We start from the raw sequence: 22,941 nt of genomic DNA, 5'->3' as shown, positions 1-22,941 counted from the left end.
AGAAGTATAAAGAAAATTACAATCATCCATCGTCTCTCCGTTGACAAATAGCTGCTATTGTTAATGTTTTCATTTTTTTCTGTTAGTCTTTTCTGGCACATATTTTAATGTAGTTGAGGTCAGGGAAAAGGAAGCACTAACTGGTCAACTCTCTTGCTTGTTACAAGGTATATTGGTTGAGGAAGATGGAATAACCAGCTCCAAGAGGCAGCGATGGTGGGAAGAGGCCTAAACCCCCTGATCTGGGTTGAAGTCAACAGATGTGGGTACTAGTGCTGGCTTCACCACCTTACTAGACACTAACTTTGGATACGTCATATAACCTTTCTGAGCCTTTCCTGTGAATTGGGAGTTAAAATAACTCCATTTTAAGTAGTTAAAGCCTTTAACTACTTATTTCATAGAAGGCTGGGAGGCTTAAAGAAGATAATATTTGTGAAAATGCACTAAAAATAGTTAAATGTGATTTAAAAAAAAATCAGTTCATACGTCTGTACAATTTCTGCCCCCCAAAACAAAGATAAGTGCTGGCAGTTGCATCTTTTCATCACTGGAGCCAAAACAAGCATGGCAAAATTACCCACTTCTTCGCAAATCTGAGCCACAGACAAAATTACAAGCACACTAAAATTAAATGGGAAAAGTACCAACAAATGACAAGAGATGAGTTAACATAAGCCTCGCTTAAAGCTATTTTGAGAATGCTTCCTTATAGTCAGTCATCTCAGGACAAATCTCTCCATAACAGGTTGGGTCTAGACTTCCTCCAGCTCCCTGAAGCCTGGAAGGGTACGGTGATGTCTTCTGGATAAGAGTATATCTATAAGAATGGATAAAAAGATGAAGTGAATTGATACACGTCTCTAGACTCTTCCTTAAAGAGACAGGGCAAGCCACAGAGGTGATGGGGTCAGCAGAGTGGAAAGGCCTCAGGTATCAGGATAGGACAGACCTGGTTTCAGTTCTGACTCTGCCACATACTGACGGGGCAAGTCAGTTTTTCAGTCAGATTTTCATCTTTAAGTGAGGAATAATACTATGTACTACAAAGGGATACTCTTTTGATTAAAAGAGAGAAGGTAGCTAAAACACCTGGCACATAAGAGTGCTTAATAAATAATAGCAGGATAGGCCAAAAACACTCCTCCAAACAAAAAACTTCAAGAGCTACCCCTATTCAAATCTGGAGCCCTATCCCCTATAGTAGCAGTTCTCAAATAGGGAGACTCTGCCCCCAGGGGGCATTTGACAATGTCTGGAGACATTTTTGGTTGTCACAACAGAGAGATGCTGGCATCTAGTGGACAGAGACCCAGGATTCTGCTAAACATCCTACAACATGCACCACGATCCCCCACGACAATCATCCAGCCCAAAACATTGACAGTGCCACGACTTAGAAGTCCTGCCCCACAGTAAGCATTCTTTGGTACTCAATCTGAGTAAGCTATTTCACCTTTCTCACCCTTAGTTTTCTCACCAGCAGGATGGGAACAAACTGATCTGTGCTCCCTATACCACCGCGCTATTGGGGGATCAAACCGAATAACCGATGAAGGGCATTACCGTCATACTTTTCATGATGAACGCAGAACCACACACTTGCTGGGCAAAGACAGAAGCACTCATGTTCTGGGGCAGGGGGACTACAGGGGGTGAAATTCTTTGTTTGGGAATGCCACCATCCAAAGAGGACCTCTTGCCAGTCTTCTACAAAGCTGGGCTGGAGCAGGGGAGATCTCATGAATACTGAGGGGACAGGAATATGTCTCAGGGAGAAAGAGGGAGCATCGAAAGTGGGTAGGAACAGCACAGGCCTATCAAAGAGGGAGGTAACAGATGTTAGGAAGTGAGACTTTGATTGCTTGGTGTCTTAGACTGCTTGGGATGCCTGAGGGGCTTAAACAAGAGAAATTTATTTTATTTTCTTTTTTTTTTAAAGATTTTATTTATTTATTTATTTGACAGAGAGAGAAACAGCCAGTGAGAGAGGGAGCACAAGCAGGGGGAGTGGGAGAGGAAGAAGCAGGCTCCCAGCAGAGGAGCCTGATGTGGGGCTCGATCCCAGAACGCCGGGATCACGCCCTGAGCCTAAGGCAGACGCTTAACGACTGAGCCACCCAGGCGCCCCCAGAAATTTATTTTCTGACAGTTCTGGAGTCTGGAAGTCCAAGATCAAGATTTCAGCAGGGTTTGGTTTCTGGTGAGAGATCTCTTCCTGGCTTGCCGATGGCTACCACCCTGCTGTATCCTCATATGGGGGGGGGGGGGTGGTGTGTGTGAGAGACAGAGATCTCTCTTCCTCTTACAAGGCCATGAATTCTATTGGATTCAAGCTCCAATTCCACCCTATGACCTCATTGAACCTTAATCACCTCCTGAGGGCCCTATCTCCAATACAGTCACAGAGGGTGTGAGGGCTTCAACATGTGAGTTTGGGGAGAGGAGAGGTGCACAATTCCATAGACAGCGCCAGGGCACACCTAAGACACAGTCAAGGCATCACTGTGGGTCTCAAAAAAGGAAGACCCAGGAGTTAATTCACTGCTTTTCTATGGTCACATTCACTCAATCTTTCCTTTTCCAGGTGTCTTTTCTTTTTCTTTCTTTCTTTTTTTTTTTAAAGATTTTATTTATTTATTTGACAGAGATAGAGACAGCCAGCGAGAGAGGGAACACAAGCAGGGGGAATGGGAGAGGAAGAAGCAGGCTCATAGCGGAGGAGCCTGATGTGGGGCTCGATCCCATAATGCCGGGATCACGCCCTGAGCCGACGGCAGACGCTTAACAACTGCGCCACCCAGATGTCTTTTCTATGAGATATGTGGTCAATTAACTCCTGCAGCTCTTTTACACAGGTGCCTACTCGGGCATCCTGTGAATTTCCAGGGTCCAGGAAGGATCCTCCTCCTACTTGTGCCCCAGTCCTCAAATATCAGGTCACAAGTTTCCAACAATGACTAACCAGTCACTTGAGGTATGGTTCTCAACTTCAGGATTTTTAAAAAAAGCTCAACCATATCCCAGGCCAATTCAGTCAGAATCTTTGTGGAGAATCTCTACCAAAAATCACTGGTGATTTTTAAATCTCCCCAAGTAATTCCAAAAAGCAGCCGAAGTTGAAGACCACGGATCACAGAAAGGTATGTGTGGGTCCCGTTCCCCTCCCCTCGCAGTCCAGTTTAGTTGGTCTACAGTGGGACCCAATAGTCTGTATTTTTAAACACTTACCCAGCTGATTCTGATCATCAGCCAGGTTTAGGATAGGTTACTACCTTCAAGAAGCTAAACTGCCTACTCCCACCTGTAACTATTCATTTCTGTGGCTGTACATAAGCTCTACAGATGCAGATTTTATTTCCTTCCTCCTCCTTGTGGCACATCATTTTGGGGACAGCCCTTCACATGCACCAAAGACAATAAAGGAGAGACTTTTCTGAAAACATGAGGGAAAGCAGCAGGAAAAACCAACTGGGGGCTAAAAAAATGTGTGTGCAGCTTGATGAGGGAGAAAGCAAAAACCAGTGAAAGATAAAGGAAAGGGTGGGAATGTAGGTAGAGAGGTAAGGTCACAGGAATGAAAATGGGACTGGCAGGATTCAACAGCAAATTAATAAACACACAGTAAGTCAACAGCCCCAGAAGTTACAGGTGGGCCTTTGGGCAAAAAAAGATAAGGGCAACAGTATCTTCTGGTGTAGCACCCCATCCCAACCCCATCCATCTCTACTCTTACTTTTTATTAATACTTTTCTCAGGAAAGAAGCCACAGGCTCATTCACACCAAGCTATAAGAGTATTTTAATAGGGGCAACGACAATAAACCAAAAGTACAGGGTAGAAAATAGGGAATTTCAGGCAAATTTATTGAATGGAGAGGGACAGGAGACAGGTCTTAGCTTTTTGGTAACTCCTACCATCACACCTCTTTCTACTTCCTGAATCCTGGTGGCTGTGAACTATGCTGCTCACTGGTTCTCTAACACTAACATAAAAATGGGGTGTATTATCGACATCCACACATTCCGATGAAAACCTCAAAGATGACAGAAAGGTCACATCACAGACTTGACAAACTTTAGGGAAAGTGTTGCAGTCTATATACATCACCAGCCATGGATGTTCATTCTCCTTATAGAAACTGAAAGTCAAGACACTTAGATTCTAAGTCAAACCTTTCTCTCATACTTTCTGCCTAACTCTGTCATATTATTTTTTTCCTTTAATGTCTCTATCAGTAGAACAGGAAAATCTCAAGGATAACTTGATTGAATTTGGCCCATGGAAACAAAAGTAGGAGGAAAAAAAAAAGGAAGGAAAAACATCAAAAAGAGTGTTAAGAAATCTATTTTTAAAAGTATTTCCTCCACAGAAAAGCTGAATATGTTTTGAATTAGTTACTATCCAGGAAATATAGAAAATGAATTAATCACAGAAGAAAAGACATATATATTTTAGTGAAAACAATGTAGTCTTTACCTTATCATTTAGAAGTGGTTTGATTTCTGTGAGTTGAACATCCTGAAGTTCATCCATGAGGATAGATGAGAGTAGAGGATTCTCGAGAATAAATCAGTAACTCTGAAACAAAAGAAAAGGAAGTAAAGGAAGAGGCTTAAACTACAAGTTGAAAGCATAATAGTCACACTATGTCCATTCATTCAAATACTAGAGCTTAGTACGTGTCATGCACTGCTCAGAATGCTGAAGACACAGGAAACTTAACGGTCATGGCAGACAGACTTTAAAATGATCTGTGCCTCCTATTCACACCGTGCATAATCCCTCTCCCCACCACTGAGGGTGGGTGGGACCCCTGGCTTGCTTTTAATCAAAATGGCAAGTGATGGAATGTACACAAGTACCTGTACATGATGATATTATATAATATTTTAACATCTGTCTTGCTGAAAAACACTTTCCTTTGCTAGCTTTGAAGAAGCTGGCATGTTGTGAGAGGGCCACATGGCAAGGAACTGAGGACAGCCTCCAGCCAAAAGAGTAAGAAACTAAGACCCTTAGTCTAACAACTTACAAAAACTGATTGCTGCCAACAACCACGGGAGCCTGGAAGTGGACTGTTCCCCAATCAAACCTCAGATGAGAAAACAGCCCTGACCAACACCTTCACTGCAGACTTGCAGAGGATCTGGTCAACGCATGCCAGATTCCCAACCCCCCGATATCGTCAGATAATAAATGTGTGTTGTGTGTTGTTTTAAGTCAGTAAATTTGTGGTAGTATTTTTTTTGGTAGCAACAGATAATTAATAGTCTTTTCCCTTCTGGAGTGTTCAGTTTAGTTACTGAAGGTGTATAACTAAGAGAACAACATGCTCAATGTTATGCTTCAGGAAACAAGAGTTTGGAGGATGGATTAAGAGGAAAACAAATATTGAAGGCTAATGCTAGGATGAGGCCCTGACTAAGGAATGGGAATGAAGGGGGCAGATGAACCAAGGCTAATGAACTCATTAGCGTTCACTTGGGGAATCACAACAGTGGATGGACAGTATGAGAGCCAGCTGCCAAGGCCTCCAAACAACCCAATGATCCTTGACTCCTGATATTTGCAGTCACGTAGTCTCCAATCCAAATAAATCAGGGATGGTTTGTAACATAATAAAATATGGCAGAGGCAACAATGTATCACTTCGAGGCTGCATCATAAATGGCATAGCTTCTGCTTCAAGACATTATAGTCTTCATTCATCAGTTCTGGGGGAAGCCAGCTATGGTATTATGAGGACATTCAAACAGTCCTCTGGGGAGGCCCATGCTGACAGGAACCATCTTGCCAGAACCAACCCCCCAGCCATGTGAGTGAGCTACCTTGCACACGGATCTTCCAGCCCCCAGTCAAGACTTCAAACGACTGCAGTTCCAGAGATATCTGACTGAACCACACTGGAGACCCTGAGCTTGAACCACCTACCTGAATTCCTGACCCACGGAAAGTATGAATAATAATTCTTTTGGAATGATTTGTTATATAGCAAAAGATAACTAACACGGAGAGGGAGAAGACAGGGAAACAGTTCTAGGAGAAGAGAGTAGTTGGAGAGGAGGAGACAGGGTAATGAGTCATAAATCCTTACCCCATCCCACTGGACAGGGAGTCATGGGGAGAGGCTGCAAATACTGGATATTGCAGACAGGTGACTGCCATCCAGACTTTAAAGCCCCAGGTTTCCTCCCCTCTGCCTTGGCCATGAACTCATCAGTCAGGAAAAATGCTAATTCAGTGAGTTGGGGATGTAGCTATTACCACTTACTGAGTACCCGGTGTGCAAAGCATTATGGAAGATGAAAAAAAAAAAATATCCCTGCTTTCCAGGAGCTTACTATAGAGTAGAGATACAGCTATTCATAAAACTAACTACAAGTAAAGTAAAAAGAAGGGCCATAATAGTTCAAAGAAGGAACAACTACTTTTGATTAGTGAGAATCACAAAAGCCTTGATAAGATATTAGTCTACTATATTAATTCATTTTTCTGTTTTTCCCTCCAGACATAGGATTACATGGCTTTGATTTACTTAGCTATGGAGAGGGTATGGATTCTAGGCTACCTTTTAGCCATTACTGACCAATACACCAAAATAAATTCCGCTTCCAACTGCGACTACATTAGAACAAACTAACAAAAGCCGTTTTATCATTCCTTCTAAGAACCCAGAGGGTGCCAGTCAGGAACACTCCTCAAACTATGGACCCCACAGGCCAATCACAAGCACCCCAAACATTCATGCCACTTAACAGAGAACAAGTCTGATGATATTTAACCTCCAAAAGAATATGGTTCTTTTTCTCAGTTCCCAGGCATCCTATGAACTTAATTGAGCTACCAAATGACCGGAAGCCGAATTTTTATTTTATTTTGTTTTTATACCACATACATTTCTTTCTCTCTTTTTCTTTTTCTTTCTTTCTTTCTTTCTTTCTTTCTTTCTTTCTTTCTTTCTTCTTCTCCTCCTCCTCCCACCCTCCCCCTCCCCCTCCTCTTCTTCTTCTTCTTCTTCTTCTTCTTCTTCTTCTTTTTTTAAGATTTTATTTATTTACTTGACGCATAGAGAGAAAGAGAGAGCACAAGCAGGGGGAGCAGGGAGAAGGAGAGGGAATCTCAAGCTGATTTCATGCTGAGTGCAGAGCCCACTCAGGGCTCTGTCTCATGACCCTGAGATTGCAACCTGAGCTGAAACCAAGAGTCTGATGCTTAACCAACTAAGCCACCCAGGCGCCCCTCGTTGTGTTTATATTAATCACCCTATAAACTGTGGCTACTTTTCATTTGGATGTCACTGTTTATCAGTAATTTAAAATGGCAATTTTATTTTATTATTATTATTTTTAAAGATTTTATGTATTTATTTGACAGAGAGAGATAGCGAGAGAGGGGACACAAGCAAGGGGAGTGTGAGAGGGAGAAGCAGGCTTCCCACCGAGCAGGGAGCCCTATATGGGGCTCGATCCCAGGACCCTGGGATCATGACCTGAGCTGAAGGCAAACACTTAACGGCTGAGCCACCCAGGCACCCCTAAAATGGCAATTTTAAAGTTATTTTTCCTATTATAGATAATATGTGTTCACTTTAGAAAATGTGAAATCACAGAAAATGAAAAGCTATTTTACTCACAGTCCTTCCATCTAAAGACAACCACTGTTAACATCTTAGTCTATTTCCACTTGTTCTTTTTTCCATGTAGAGTGGTGATTTCCTGAAATGGTTTTCCAATCCACCCACTTTATTCCCTACTTTAATTCACTCACTTGAAAGCAGGACGCTTCAAGATGTTAATTATTCAAATGTAACTCCGTGTGGAGAGATATGTCAAGGAGCCTCAGGGCTAGAAGAAAGCCAGAGTTGTCCTCAGTTCCAAAGTGACTGGCATTCACCTAGTGTTCCCAAGCATTTTTTTAAAGATGCAGAAAAATGCAATGTTTGTGCCAGGAGAAACACTTAAACAAGGGCACAAATTAAATGAGAAGCCTCTCCCTATTAGCTGGGCCCAATGCAGATAATGCAGGACAGTGAACTGTTCCAGCATGACTTGGAACTGGCAACAAGACAGTAGATGTTTACCTTCCACGTTACAGGGGACCTACTGCATTCCTCCAGAGATTTAATTTTTTCTCAGTTCTCATTGTCCCAAGCCCTTGCGAATGAGGAATTTTATAACACCTATAAGAAAACTAAGATCACATGGTAGAAAACTCCATCTCCAGATCACTCAGCTACACAGACTGGCTCCCTCCTGGGGATCTTTAAGGCCTGCAGTTCCCTCATCTGCATAAATGACAGGGCTGCTAGATCCCATCCTGGTAGTAAGGGCTACTAATTATTTTTTATTTTTTAAGTAGGCTCCATGCCCAGCATGGAGCCTGACATGGAGTTTGAACTCACAGCCCTGAGATCAAGACCCGAGCTGAGATCAAGAGTTGGACACATGGGGGGGCGCCTGGGTAGCGCAGTCGTTAAAGCGTCTGCCTTCGGCTCAGGGCGTGATCCTGGCGATCCGGGATCGAGTCCCACATCAGGCTCTTCCGCTATGAGCCTGCTTCTTCCTCTCCCACTCCCCCTGCTGTGTTCCCTCTCTCGCTGGCTGTCTCTCTGTCACATAAATAAATAAAATCTTTAAAAAAAAAAAAAAAAGAGTTGGACACATGGGGCGCCTGGGTGGCTCAGTCGTTACGCGTCTGCCTTCGGCTCAGGGCGTGATCCCGGCGTTCTGGGATCGAGCCCCACATCAGGCTCCTCCACTGGGAGCCTGCTTCTTCCTCTCCCACTCCCCCGGCTTGTGTTCCCTCTCTCGCTGTTTCTCTCGCTGTCAAATAAATAAATAAAATCTTAAAAAAAAAAAAGAGTTGGACGCTTAACCTCCTGAGCCACACAGGCGCCCCAGGGCTACTAATATTCTTACAAAGCTGGTAGGGACTTTATAAACTTCAGTAGATTACAAAATGTTCATCCTCTTTCCCAGTTGTAGGAGGCAGAGCGAGGGCTGCCAAGTAAAAACCAGCCATCCTCAAACTGAGGCAGTGAACCTGGTACCAAATGGCTAGAGAGTAAAAGGGGAAAAGTGTAATTCCCACTCTGTGCCAGGAATTATACTCTAAGTACCCTATGTTTAATCCTCCTAACAATCCTCCCAGGCAGATATTTTCATTTCTTAGTTTAGAAATGATAAATTTAGGCTTAAAGAAGTTAAGTAACTCTTCCAGTATCTCCCATCTATGTAAGTAATAGAGAAAGAAGTAAAAACCTTTGCTTTCCCCACTATCATAATGTCTACGCCAGGCCCCATGTACTGGCTGTCAGATCCTGGGCAAATTTCTTCCTCTCTACCCATAGGGGCACCTCCTTGAAGTAAAGGTAGTAGAAGCTGAGAGCAATTCCTATACCACCATTGACTTGGAAGCGAGACTGATGGTTTGAGTCACCATATCAGGACAAGAAACCTCACTATCTCAGTAGTTAGCTGAAGACAAGAAGATAGAATGAGGAGGGATAAGAGAAATAAAATTCCAGCTATTACTTGGTAACCAGTTTCAGAAACAAGAGCTATTTCTTTTTTTTTTTTTTTAGGATTTTATTTATTTATTTGACAGAGAGACACAGCAAGAGAGGGAACACAAGCAAAGGGAGTGTGAGAGGCAGAAGCAGGCTTCCCGCCGAGCAGGGAGCCCGATGCGGGGCTGGATCTCAGGACCCTGGGATCATGACCTGAGCTGAAGGCAGACACCCAAAGGCTGAGCCACCCAGGCGCCCCAACAAGAGCTATTTCTTGTTTGTTATTATAACAGTGTGCCTCAAACCTCAATATACAGACAATAACCTGGGGATCTTGTTTAGGATCTTGGCCAATCAGTTTGGAATGGTGACAATCCAACATGTGACCTCATCAGCTGACGAGGAGAGAACATCTGAGTTGAGGAGGTAACTAAAAGGTGTGATTATCAGCAACATTCCTTAATAGAGATGGGGATGCGGTAGAGAAAGACTCTATTCATCTAATTTCATCCTGCCTATTCCCAAAAGGATTTCAGTAAATTAAATGGAATTTTAAAAAGATTCAACAACTCAGACCAACTAGAAGGGAAATATACTAGAGAAAGAGTTTAGTGGTTTGCTGTAGAAATCCTAGCTGAAAGGTGACAAGTGTGATCACGCTACTGGAATCACAGAAAGAAAAAGGGAGATTTGGGATACGAAGTTGGTAAAAATAGCATACGGTCAGAAAAGAGTCGGATTTTGCCAAGGTTTTCAGAAGGATAAAGAAAAATGGTGCAATGGGGGAGCTGAGAAGCAATAAGAGAGAAATTGATGAAAAAAACAGTGTAGAGTCAGAGTTAATATTTGGGCCTCCAAGAGACCTGAGCATAGGCCGGAGTGTGTTAATGAGGAAAATCCACAGGTGCTTACCAAACTAGAGATCAGGAGGAGCTGCAGGCCCTGGGCTCTTCTAAAAGACAACTGAGTGATGGGAAAGAAAGCAGAATCAGGGGGCGTCTGGGTGGCTCGGCTGGTTAAGCATCTGACTCTTGGTTTCAGCCCAAATCATGATCTCAGGGCCATGAGATCAAGCCGGGCACCGGGCACTGGTCTCTGCACTCAGTGCAGATTCTGCTTGAGATTCTCTGCCTCTCTCTCCCCGTCTGCCCCCTCCTCCCCTCCCCCACTCGAGCGTGCAGGCTCTCTTTCTCTCTCTCTCAAATAAATAAAATCTTAAAAAAAAAAAAAAAGCAGAACCAGTAAGACACAAAGAAAAAAAAAGCCCAGAGATACAAGAAGAAAAGCAAAAATATGACGTCAAAGAAGTCAAGGGGAGAAGGAAGATTTATATGGAAGAGGAGGAAAATTCCAAGAGGGGGAGAAGGAGGAGGATCAGGACTGAGAAAGGACCATTATCTTCTGACAGTGAAAATCTAGGATAAATGAGGGTTAGTTCTCCATGCTAAAAAGCCCATGACTATGTATATCACTGTGTAGAAATATAGAAAATGATATTTCTGAGCTGAAGTGCAAGCAAAAATGTTCCCAGGATGAACAGGAGACACCAGTGTTCTGTGATACTCAGAGACAACACTGAGAGAGCCTTTAAAGATATCAAGACTATGGACTTAATTTTTGCATCACAACTCGAAAAAGAAAACAGAGAAAAGCATAGGGACTCTGGCTGAAGTGGTGATGAGACTGCTAGGGCTCTACAGAACACAGTTTAAAGTCCAACAATATAGTGCAAACTTTGTTCACTCAGAAAAAATGGATGCCCATGTTCCTCCAGTTTGGGAAAAAGCCCATAAACACATCAAATGTGGACTCTGGACCTAGGTGGGCCCCTACTTAGTTGAGTGGCACTGGGCAAAGCATTTTCCTTTTCCAGGCCTCAACTTCCTTGTCAGTTAAAGGAAGAGACTGGGTAGGATGACCTTTTTGGCTCTTGACAGGACTGACATTCTGTGACCCAGAAGCTCCCTTTAAATGTAGTACTTTACATTATTCCCCAGAGTGAGTGCTCCCCCAGCCCCCAACTCTTCAGTTCTTACTACAATCCTAAGAGATCCACGCCCCCCCATTACCAACTTGATGAGATTCAATAACTAACTGAAGGTCACTCAGCAGATCAGCAGAAAGGTGCCCCTCCCAGGGGCATGAGGCTCTCAGGTTTTTATCTCACCCTGCACTGTGTCCATTACCTCACCCCGCACTGTGTCAGAGAAAACTCACCAAGATTTCCAGTGCTTAAAAAACATTGCTTTGTTACTTGAAAAAGACATTAAGGGACTACACATAGTATTGGCTAAACTACAAGCTGTCTTGTTTTGTAGCTTGCCCCATGACCACAGTAATTTGTCTGGCCTTCGTCAGGCTTTGCCAAGATGTACTGACACCAGGTCACTAGTCTGTATTCTAAGGGCAGAGTCAATCGCTTTGGTTTTGGCAAGACTGCAGACAGGCAACCAAAACAGAATGAAGGCAACACAGAAAGGAGGCTTACTGAGGAGAATGAGCTGGAAGGGGTCAGCTGGTGCTGAAGTAGTTATGGCTGAAAAGCTGCAGGAAGTGAGAAGGTAGACAGTGGTGCTTCTACAGCAAGCTGACTCACATCCTCTCTTTTTACATATAAGCCACTGTCTGCAGGAGTAATTATTACAGCACCTCACAATTACAAAGCACCTTTACATCTAATATCTTTTGGATTATCAGGATCGCACTGTGAAATAAAACCCTGGCACATTGGCATCATCTCAATGACACAGATGAGGACTCTGAGGCTGAAAGAAGTGAAATGGCCTGAGCAACACAACACAACTAATCCATGCAACAGCTAGTACCGGATCCCAACTGTCTTCAGACCCCAAATGCTCCCTCTATGCCCTGTGGCCCCCGTATCACACTGCCTTCCAGGTTATTACAGATGAAAACACCAGGAGGGTGAAAAGGACAGAAATTTAGCTGGCTGCTCACTGTATCCACCCCAGCTGAAGACCTCTTTTTATCTCTGGCCCTAAATTACACTAAGCGGTTACGATCAGGCCACAGGTGTAGGATTAAGCCCTATGACGTTAACAAGAAAGCACAGGTTTGGGACTGAATTCACCTTCAACCATTAAGTCCACTGAGTAAGGGAAATTAAGTCAATAAACAAATCACTACAGTTCAAAGCAGTATAAACCTAAGCCTGTGAATTGGACAAATTCTAAGGCTGTTAGTTTCTCAACCTCAGCACCACTGACATTTTGGGCCAGATAATTCTTTGTTATGGGGGACTGTCCTGCACATTGTAGAATATTTAGTAGCATTTCTGGCCTCTACCCACTAGATGCCAGTAGCACCCTCCTCAGACCACTGTGACAACCAAAAACGTCTCCAGATATTGCCAAATGTCCTCTGGGGGGTAAAATCGCCCCAACTTGAGAACCACTGCTCTAAAGGTTACAGAGCTTTAGGGCAAAGGTCAGTTAATACAGGTTTTGGGTGCTGAGAAAAAGCTTCATGGAGGAGGTTAATGTTTGAACTGGACCTCGAAGAAAGGATTAAATTCCTACCGATGAGAATGAGAGAAGAATTAAAAAAAGAAACTCCAGAAAGGGAGGAGAACTTAAAAGCAAGAAGATGAGAAAGCACAGGTCTGTTGAAAAATGTCCCAGTTTGGCAAGAACAGTAGTTTCCTATTAGGAGTAGGAGATAAAGCTAAAAATCCCATTGGAGTCAGATCATAGATAGCTATCATCAACTGATAGCTGTAAGATACACACTCATAATGAGACAGTCAACAATACAAGATACCCACAGATGTTTTAACAGCATACAAGTCAAACCAGTGGTATTTCCATGTGTCCCATGTCCCCAAGAGCAATAGTGCTTGAGTATCATGTCTTACATTGCATCTAGTGTTCACTGCATTTAGAGCTAAATGAAGTTTAGAACCAGTGCAGAGGAGAAATGAGCAAGGCCTGAGGTGATCCCAAAGGAAGTAACAATGATGGGCCTTGAATGGATAAGCTTTGTATAGCTGAATGGGAAGAAGGGACATTCCTTGTGAGCACATCAGGATGGGAAAGAAAGAAATGTGAACGACATCCAGGAGACATGTGCCTGGAAAGAAGACAAGGCTGGTCAGAACACATGAATTAGACTTTACTGTGTAGACAGTAAAGGTTCCTGAAGAACAGAATGACACAGTTGTTTAAAACGTGGTCATCTTGTCCAGTTGTTCTCTTAGCTACACATCAGAAAGACCTGGGAAGCTTTGAAGAACATCAATACCGAGGCTCCAACCCTAAAGATACAATTTAATTGGGCGAGGGTAAGCCCCAAGTATTGTTTTTAAAGTTCCATTGGGGGTGCCTGGGTGGCTCAGTCAGTTAAGCATTTGACTCTTGGTTTTGGCTCAAGTCATGATCTTGTGTTTGTGGGATCCGGCCCTGTGGACTCCTCACTGCACATGGAGTCTGCTTCAGGTTCTCTCTTCCTCTGCTTCTCCCCCTTGCTTGCGCACACACTCTCTCTAATAATTGAATAAAATCTTAAAAAAAAAAAAAAAGTTCCATGGGTGATTCTGTATGTAGCCAGGGCTGAGAACCACTGGTCTACAGATGAGAAAAGAGGCTTTGAAATGTAAGTGATTTGCCTAAACTCACATGACCAACTGGGTGTGGGGCTGGGAGTGGCACCTAGATTCCTATTACAGGCTCTGAAAGATATCGCAGAGGACTGGGCTAAATTCCATATTCAGTCTATAAGAAGCAAAATTATCTGATGACTTGGCTCTTCAGTTTTGCCAGGGTTAAAGCCTGAATTAATTTATCATAAAACTATTGACTTAATCACCCCCTTTAGCGTCTAGGGTAATGGATGTTGGTTTCATTGCTGTCTCCTGGGGGCCCTTAGGAAAGGAAAGGGTCTCAGGAGACTCTCCAGAAAGCCAGAAAAACAAGCCAAGCCACCCAGCTCACTGACCTGTTTACTACATAAAGGAAAGTCTGGGTTACTCTCCACCAGAAAAAATACCCTCAGAGATGCTATCATAAGCCAAGGGGCGGGGGGTGGGGGTGGAGGGAAGTGTTCAAAGGCAGCTGCTAAAGCATGCTCATAGACCCTCATTCTAACAGAAACACCCCTGCTGGCCCTCAGCCCTGGAAGGGCCATCTGCACAGCTTGCATTTTTCTGAAGGGAAAACAGCAGCACCCCTACAAGAGGCCCACCTTCCCGTTGTGTGTCACTCCTAAATTCTGGCACGGCAGCAGGTGGTAAACAGGAGGTTTGCAGAGACTGCCAAGCTGGGAATCTGAGCCTGAGCTGTATAATCGTCCTATTCATTTCAGGGTACTGGTACAGATAACTGCTAGTACAGAGCAACACCCATCTAGGGGTCTTCTTTTAATACAAGACACCCACCAACCAGCTGCAGCTCTAACACAGTGGTCATACTAGAGTAACTCTAGAAGCAGAAGCAATGGCCTCTGTCTTCCACTCTTGAAGGATGCAACTCAGGACACCAGGAAAACTACTGCTGGCAAGGCTCTAGTACATGTTCTTGGGATGGGCTCTGGATTCCCATCAGCTATAAGACAGAATCCCTGAAAACAATTTGTTCTTTAAGACAGCCTGAGTGGAGATAAAGGACAAACAAGGGCTGTAAGACGTGGTAACTCAATACTCATACTAACCTAATACGCTGAACCGGATACCATGATAAGCACTTCATCCATTCATTGTTTCATTTTATTTCCCAACCCATTTATAAGATAGGTACTATAATCTTCCTCCACCTTACAGATGAAGAAACTGAGGCTTGGAGAGGTTCTGTAATATGCCGAAGGCCACACCACTAGAATTTGAACCTGGCAGAAGGATTTGAACTTGAACACCCTGCACCTAGAGCTTGGGCAGGCCTCTATAACCAATTTTTCCCACTTGATACCAGCTAATCATTAATTCTGCTTATTTTTTCAGGTTTGGCTATGGGAGTTTACCAGAATCTTAATGATCAAAGAACTGTGAAAACTAAAAAGCGTTATACAAAGTTTACGTATTATGATTATGATCATTATTACTTTAATAGAAGAGCCCTGCACCCTGGGTGTATCAGAAAAGTTATCTGTCCTATCCAATCTAAATCACCCAGCGTTAAATTTTAGTTAACACCCTGTTAAAACTATGTCCCAACAAAGACTCAAAAGAAGGGGTATCTACAAAAGTTGAAGAATGGCAGGAGGGGCCTTGTCTCCAGAGCTTTCTCAACTGCAGAAATAAAGAGACAATTGCCTGATTCCCCTCTTCTCCTCTATCAGCCAAGTATTATGGTTTCATATAAAATGGCTTCTGAGCTAAAATCTCATAATTTAAAAAAGTATTCAACTTTTATCCACAAGTTGAAAGTGCAGGCTTAAAAAAGTACAAGCACTGTAAGGATAAAACTGTCATTTTTAATAAACAACTACCTGTTTTGAAAGCAAACGATATTTCTAGTAAGATTACCATATGACAATTACCAATTAAATGAAAAGCTGACAAGACTTCTAACCTTAAGATACCATCATACATACGAAGCAACTTCATACAGTTTTTAAGAGCTCCGTACAATTTTTCTTATCCTGATTTATTGCATTAATGAGGGTTTAGGCTATCAAACTCAGTTCCTACAACACAATAACTATGGCCCCCAGGCCTGAAACAGCATTATCTTTAAAAAGATACTGCAAAACCTGTAACAACAAAAAACAAAGACGTAATAAAGTGTAAAGAATAGCTGTATCAGAAATTTATAATTGATAAACTGAAAACTCAAACTAGACTGGGGACACTTTTAAGTGGTGAGGGGACTATAGTCAAATAATATAGCCAAAGCCTGAGGGAAGCCACCCCTTTACTTGGGAAACGAATTTTCATTTTCTATATTAAATCTGAAGAAGATAAAAAGTTTGTACTTTTTAACTTTTTTAAACAAAAAGCTGGGGAAAACACCTACTCCATATCATATGTTCTTTACCAAGTTTAATACCACAGTCTGTTTGGTAATGTAATTAGTGTTTATATAGAAGTCACCTCAGAATGCAGTGAGCCACATTCCCTCCAAAGCACACCCCATTCAGCCATCAACAAGGGATATTTAGTTAGGACTGATAATATGTCAAACTCTGTGAGAAGTTACAGAAAACATGACAGAATTGTACCATACCTTCACTGAAGAAGTAAGATGAAGATACAATACCACCCATTTTTAAAAAATACATTACTATTTATTTATTAAAGATTTTATTTATTTATTTGACAGAGAGAGACAGAGAGAGAGAGGGAACACAAGCATGGGGAGTGGGAAAGGGAGAAGGAGGCTTCCCACTAAGCAGGGAGCCCAACTCGGGACTTGATCCCAGGACCCTGGGATCATGACCTGACCCGAAGGCAGATGCTTAACGACTGAGCCACCTAGGCGCTCCATAATAGCACCCATTTTTGCAAGGTATTTAAGATATCCTCCATATGTCTTAGTTAATTTCACATTAATAAAAGAACAACTGATGGCAAAATTGTAAATATTATAAATACAACAGAATTAGCATTGTGATTAAAAATAAAAATTTTCATTTACCAAAGAAAGCCCCGAAATCTAGTAAATACACTCAATCTAGGTTAAGTTTTTGTGTGCTATTATCTGTCTCTTAAAAAAAGGTAGGGGGAGCTTGATTTAAAAAGGTCTTTCACTATGGACTATGAGAAACAAACTGAGGACTTCAGAGGGGAGGGGGGTGGGGGAATGGGATAGACCGGTGATGGGTAGTAAGGAGGGCACGTATTGCATGGTGCACTGGGTGTTATACACAACTAATGAATCATCGAGCCTTACATCGGAAACCGGGGATGTACTGTATGGTGACTAACGTAATATAATAAAAAATCATTTAAAAAAAAATAAAAATAAAAAAATAAAAAGGTCTTTCAGAATAGACAACTTGACACCTAGTTCTGCAGTAAACCCAATCAAACTGTTACCCATCTTTGGATTTGGAAGTCCTTGACACACCGTTTCCTTTTATCATCCCTGTTCAGGTTTGCCATTTTTCTTCCAGAACCTCTCATTTGCCCTTTTTTTTTTTCTATCCTCACTTCTTGCCTGCGTTTGCTCATTCACTCATCATTTACCAAATGCCTATCATCTGCCATGCACAAAGCTAGAGCCTTGTCCTTAGCAAGCTCACATGACACTTTGTAGAACTGCTATCTGCCCATCTCCATGACCCGACTGCAAGCTTTAGCAAAGGTTTTGTATTTCCAGAACCTAGTAGCATCTGGCATACGGTCTAAAAATGTTTATTGTATGACACTAGATTACTTCAGCAAGCTCTTTTTAAATCCATAAATATTTATATCTTCAAAAAGGACTCCTACTTTTCTTCCCTTTTTAAAATACAAAAGGAATATGTGCACAATGCAAAAGTAAGATATAGAAAGGTAAAGAATACAAAGTGAATTCTCCAACCCCCTAAATCCTACTTCCGTAAGTGACTACCATTACAAGTTTGGAATGTATCTTTCCAGAGCTTTACTATCCTGGTATGTAACACACACTTTTATGCCTTTTTGGAATAAATTCTTTGACAATTTCTGACTCTAGCTTCTCAACTTTCAAATCCAGTTGAAGTTCTCAGTGTTGTCCCTCAATTAGAAGCATCAGCATCATCTGAGAATTTGTTAGAAATACAAATTCCCAGGCCCCACTCTGGACCTACTAAATCAGAAACTCTGGAAGTGGGGCCCCCCCACAATATGTTTTTTTTTTTTTTTTTTTATTGTTTAGTAAGCGCGATGCCCAATGCGGCTTGAACTCATGACCCGGAGATCAAGAGTTGCATGCTCTACAGACTGAGCCAGCCAGGACCCCCTGAAATCTGGGTTTTAAACTTCAGGTGATTCTAATGCACAATAGAGGTTGAGAACCACTATTCTAATCCAGTCAAGCCACTCTAGCCAAACCAGGGTTTTTTTTGTTTTGTTTTTTGTTACTGTTTTCTTAAACACAGTTTCACCACCCTACTTCAAAATGCTTTCCTTGTCCTTTTAATTCTTCCCGTACCAATCTGTCAAAGCCCAGAAAGTCCTAACTTCTCCCCATAGTGCTCTCACTACCACAGCTCATGCTGATCCCTCTTTCCTCTCCCCACAACTCCTGTGACATACCTAGTTCCTCTACCACACAACTTAACAATTATAGTTACAATTAACAATTCTTTACTATTCCCCAAAAAAGCTCCTTAAAGACATGAATCATATTTTTGTTATCCCTTCCTTACTCCTGTTCTAAGCACATAAATGGAATTTTAATAGAGTCACTGGTTAATAGTAAGGATGAATTCACTGATTATTGGATAAAAAGTCTAGAATTTCAAGTTGTAGCCCAGTTCTGTGACCTTGGACAAGTTCACTTCTCAGGATGAGGTCCGCAAAAGCAAAAAAGAGGGACTCAATGACTTGATGCTTCCTCTCAACTTCAACTGTTTATGACTTTATGAAATATCCCATTATACTGTCATATTGCTTGCTTATAATGCTATTACACAAATTTTTAGACCTGACTTAAGCTAGATATGGTGTTTCCCAGTTAGCTAGTAAGCTCTTTTAACAAGGATCATATTTTAGTCCATTGAAAATCTTACACCATGCCTTATAAACAATAACAACTCGATATATTTGCAGAAAATTATTTGGAAAAGCTCTTCAAAAAGCTTCAGTTACGTAGAAAACCTATACATAGATCTGCTGCCTCCCGAAGAGCCCTTTGAATACTTATTATTGTAAATAGTATGAAGTGATTTAAGCAAAAAATTCTGATTACTCTAGGGGCACCTGGGTGGCACAGCGGTTAAGCGTCTGCCTTCAGCTCAGGACGTGATCCTGACGTTATGGGATCGAGCCCCACATCAGGCTCCTCTGCTATGAGACTGCTTCTTCCTCTCCCACTCCCCCTGCTTGTGTTCCCTCTCTCGCTGGCTATCTCTATCTCTGTCGAATAAATAAATAAAATCTTTAAAAAAAAATTCTGATTACTCTGATAGCACCAGGGGTAGTCAGCCACATAAGGCAAAAGACTGGGAGAATTCTCCTAGGGATAGACTAAAAGGCTATAAGCCTCAGGCTACTTTATTGCCAACATGCAAATAAAAACTGCCCTGTACACTTATATGGCATATACCAACTCCACTGTTGGGGATAAAAAGGCTTCTTGATGCAAAACTCTTAACCCGCAAATTTACAAAACAGGGTGGAATGGAGACCTCTGAGTGACAGGTCAGATTCAACCAGAAGTTGAATCTAAAGGAAAGGACAGCAAAGAGAAACTGAAGGGCAAAAAGGAGGAACAGAAGGGCAGCAGGAAAACATCACTCTGAGTAATAAAAAGGAGCAGTGGAAATTCACAGAGTCTTTACCAACAGCCTGCTATGAACCAAGCACTTGGGCTGCAAAAATAGTCCTGAGGGTAAGACTGAAGCCTCTACCCTACTGTGTGTGTGTGTGTGTGTGTGTGTGTTAGAGAGAGAGAGAGAGAGAGAGAGAGAGAGAGAGAGAGAGTGTGTGTGTGTCCTGAGGGTAAGACTGAAGCCTCTACCCTACTGTGTGTGTGTGTGTGTGTGTGTGTGTGTGTGTGTGTGAGAGAGAGAGAGAGAGAGAGAGAGAGAGAGTGTGTGTGTCCTGAGGGTAAGACTGAAGCCTCTACCCTACTCTGTGTGTGTGTGTGTGTGTGTGTGTGTGTGTGTGTGTGTGTGAGAGAGAGAGAGAGAGAGAGAGAGAGAGATTCCAATTGGGAAAATCAAGCAAGGAAGGCTTCACAGAAAAGGTGGTGAGTTAACGGAGCTTTGAAGTGTGTAGGAAGATTTGCTAAGGGAGAAAAAAGACACTTGAGCTAGTTATTTTGGGGAAGAAACATTCATATATTTTTACAGCTGTTCCGTTGGGACTTTAAATCATGCAGGCTTCTTACATTCACCACCACTTTGCCAATGCCTTCTCCTCTTGTTACTTTATCTTGAATACCGAGATGTTCAAGCCCAGCGTTGGAACAGAGCCAAAAAGCCCCAGAATGAGGTGAGTGCTCGCCAAATTTGCTCTGTCACCTCCAGATCCGGCCAGCCCAGCTAGCCCAGTCCTGCTCTCCTGGCAGCCAGAAAAGGAAGACTAATTATATCCTCTGGGGGGCCAGATTGGGGGTAAAATCTGGATGCGGGCAGACAAGGCTTATCCCTGTTCTGCCAGTGAGGTACCATGGGAGGGGTTCCTTGCCTCCCTCCATGAGGTTCTAGTCTGTCTACCTGTGACATAGAGGCCAGATTCGTCGGGGGGGGGGGGGGGAGTGTGTGGGGCTGCATGAAAAAGAAGGGGGACGCACTGGGTAGGGAAATGCTGAGGTATTGAGATAATCATCATAAAATGTTCAATAATATCCCTGGCACACAGCAAGCGTTGGATGAAGGTGAGCTCTTATCAACAACATACTATTATTATTTTATTACAGTAAAACCTCAATTGTGCTCCAACAAGATATTGTTTTCACAGCCTACTTCTATGACGTTGAAGAAGCAACTCCAGAGATGCAAGTGTATTTCAAAAACAACTCCAGAGATTCAAGTGTATTTCAAAAATTTTTAAAGGTACAAGATCAAATTCCAACTGTACTGGCCTGAGAGCCTGAGACCCCGACTTGAAGAGCTAGCCCTTGCCCCTACCAGGCGCATGACCTTGGGCACGGCACTTCACCTCTGTGCCTCAGTTTCCTCATTTGTAAAGTGGGGCTAAGAAGCCCCTCCTCGCACGGTCATCGTGGGGTCCAGCCCGAGGGTACTCCTCGCTGCACCCGGGTCGTACGCATGCAAGGCGAGCTCCCGGCCCACCTTTCAAGCACCCCCTGGCTTCGGGACGGGCGGGGTAGGTGAACGCCGGACCCGAGGCCCACCGACCTCTGCCGCCTGTACCGCAGGAGCGGGAAAGGGAGGCGCGCTTGAGGTGCGTCCCTGAGACTGAGGGGGTCGGGCGCCCGGAGGCTCGGCCCTTGCCGCCCGCATGCTGTCATCGGCGGCTTCGTCGCGAGGCCCCGAAGCCCGGGCGCGGGGAGCTGCTGAGGGAGGCCAGGCTGACCCAGGTCCCACCGGCCGAGAGAGCGGAGGGCGCCGGGGGACCCAGAGGAGGCTGGCAGCGCGAGCCGCGGGCCCCCGCGCGCCGCGGAGATGAAGCGCGGAAGGAGAAAGCACGGGGAGCGACGCCCCCGCAGGCAGCGCCGCGCGTCCCCAGCGGGCCGGGCTGAGGCGCTCACTCACCTGAGGCGCGGGCACCCGCCAGCAGTGCAGCAGCGGCAGCAGCAGCGGCGGCGGCGGCTGTGAGAGGGGCGGGGAAGGCTCTGCGGCCGCGCAGGCGCTTTGAGAATGCCGGGGCCGCGCAGGCGTGCTATGCCTGTCCTCTCGGGAACTACCGAGAAGATGGTGGCTAAGCCGGGAGGGCAAGGCGGCGCCATATTGGATGTAGTTTTTCATGTTGCGGAGTCTCCCGGGAGAACCTGAAAGTAGAGCTGCCCGGAGGGAGGGGCGTCGAGTGCGGCGTCTGGCCCGCCTCCTCCCCTTCCGCCAAATCACATCCTTAATGAAGCTCTTAAGAACCCTTGCGAGGCAGGGAAGGCATCCTACTTTGACATGGACCCAGAGATGTAACCAAGGGCACATAGCCTAGCACAGTGCTTGGCTTGTGGAAGGCGCTTACCAAATTTTTGGTGAATGAGCACATTCTGAACTGAATAACTGAAGAACTAGAATCCAAGATTCAGGGCTCCTAATTCCCAGTCCTCCATTCTATCACCTCTATTAAAACAACTGCCAGCCACACCACCTTCTTTCTTGGGTGCCACAAGAGAAATGGAGTTTCGGTGTGTTTTTATTTTAAGAATGATTACACACATTAAATTTAATGACACAATAATATAACACCAAAATATACCCGACATAATTCCCTCCCTGAAAGAGATTTTTGGTTAATCTCACTGACTAAAAATAGTCTCAACTAAATTAGGACAAATGGAAGTAATGTTACCAAACATCTCAAGGACAGCGACCGTCTATTATATTGTTACTCATCAAGCACAATTCCTGAAGGAAACTTGTAAAAAGGGGAAACTAAAGTTAACTGAGCACAGACTTTTATTATGATTTATGTTTATCTGTTAACATTTACTGAGTGCCAAACTGGTTCTATCTCTATGTCCTTGGTTAGATTATTAAGCCTCCAAGTGCTTGAGTTCTTCATTTATAATGACAATTAAATACAAGCTACCTAAGTTGTGGTCTGTATGCATGTAAAATCTTTAGAGCTTATAAGTGTTATTATTTTTCTATGCTATCTTATTTGGCTGTTGAAGATGCAGACAAAAACACACTTTTTACCTTGAGTTTGAACAAAT

General features: G+C 43.4%; 1 protein-coding gene across 4 annotated transcripts in view; it reads right to left on the bottom strand.

Annotated features, from left to right (window-relative positions):
* Positions 1-21,915, bottom strand: part of NDRG3 (NDRG family member 3) — a 72,579-nt gene extending 50,664 nt beyond the window's left edge. For 3 of the 4 annotated variants that reach the window (XM_045804551.2, XM_045804553.2, XM_045804554.2), the window contains exons 1-2: positions 21,812-21,914; positions 4,480-4,581 (exon numbers count right to left, since the gene is read on the bottom strand). In XM_045804551.2, the coding sequence (XP_045660507.1) occupies positions 4,480-4,536 (57 nt within the window). In that variant the 5' untranslated portion in view covers positions 4,537-4,581; positions 21,812-21,914. Of the gene's footprint in view, positions 1-4,479; positions 4,582-21,811 lie in introns of all 4 variants that reach the window. The other variant, XM_045804552.2, reaches the window with a different exon arrangement.
* Between the last annotated feature and the right edge of the window lie 1,026 nt (positions 21,916-22,941).

Source organism: Ursus americanus, chromosome 22, assembly GCF_024610735.1.
Source record: "Ursus americanus isolate L20-20 chromosome 22, mUrsAme1.1.p, whole genome shotgun sequence".
NCBI classification, from domain to species: Eukaryota; Metazoa; Chordata; class Mammalia; order Carnivora; family Ursidae; genus Ursus; species Ursus americanus.
Note: the sequence above shows the minus strand (reverse complement) of the source record. Positions and strands in the feature narration are given on the sequence as shown.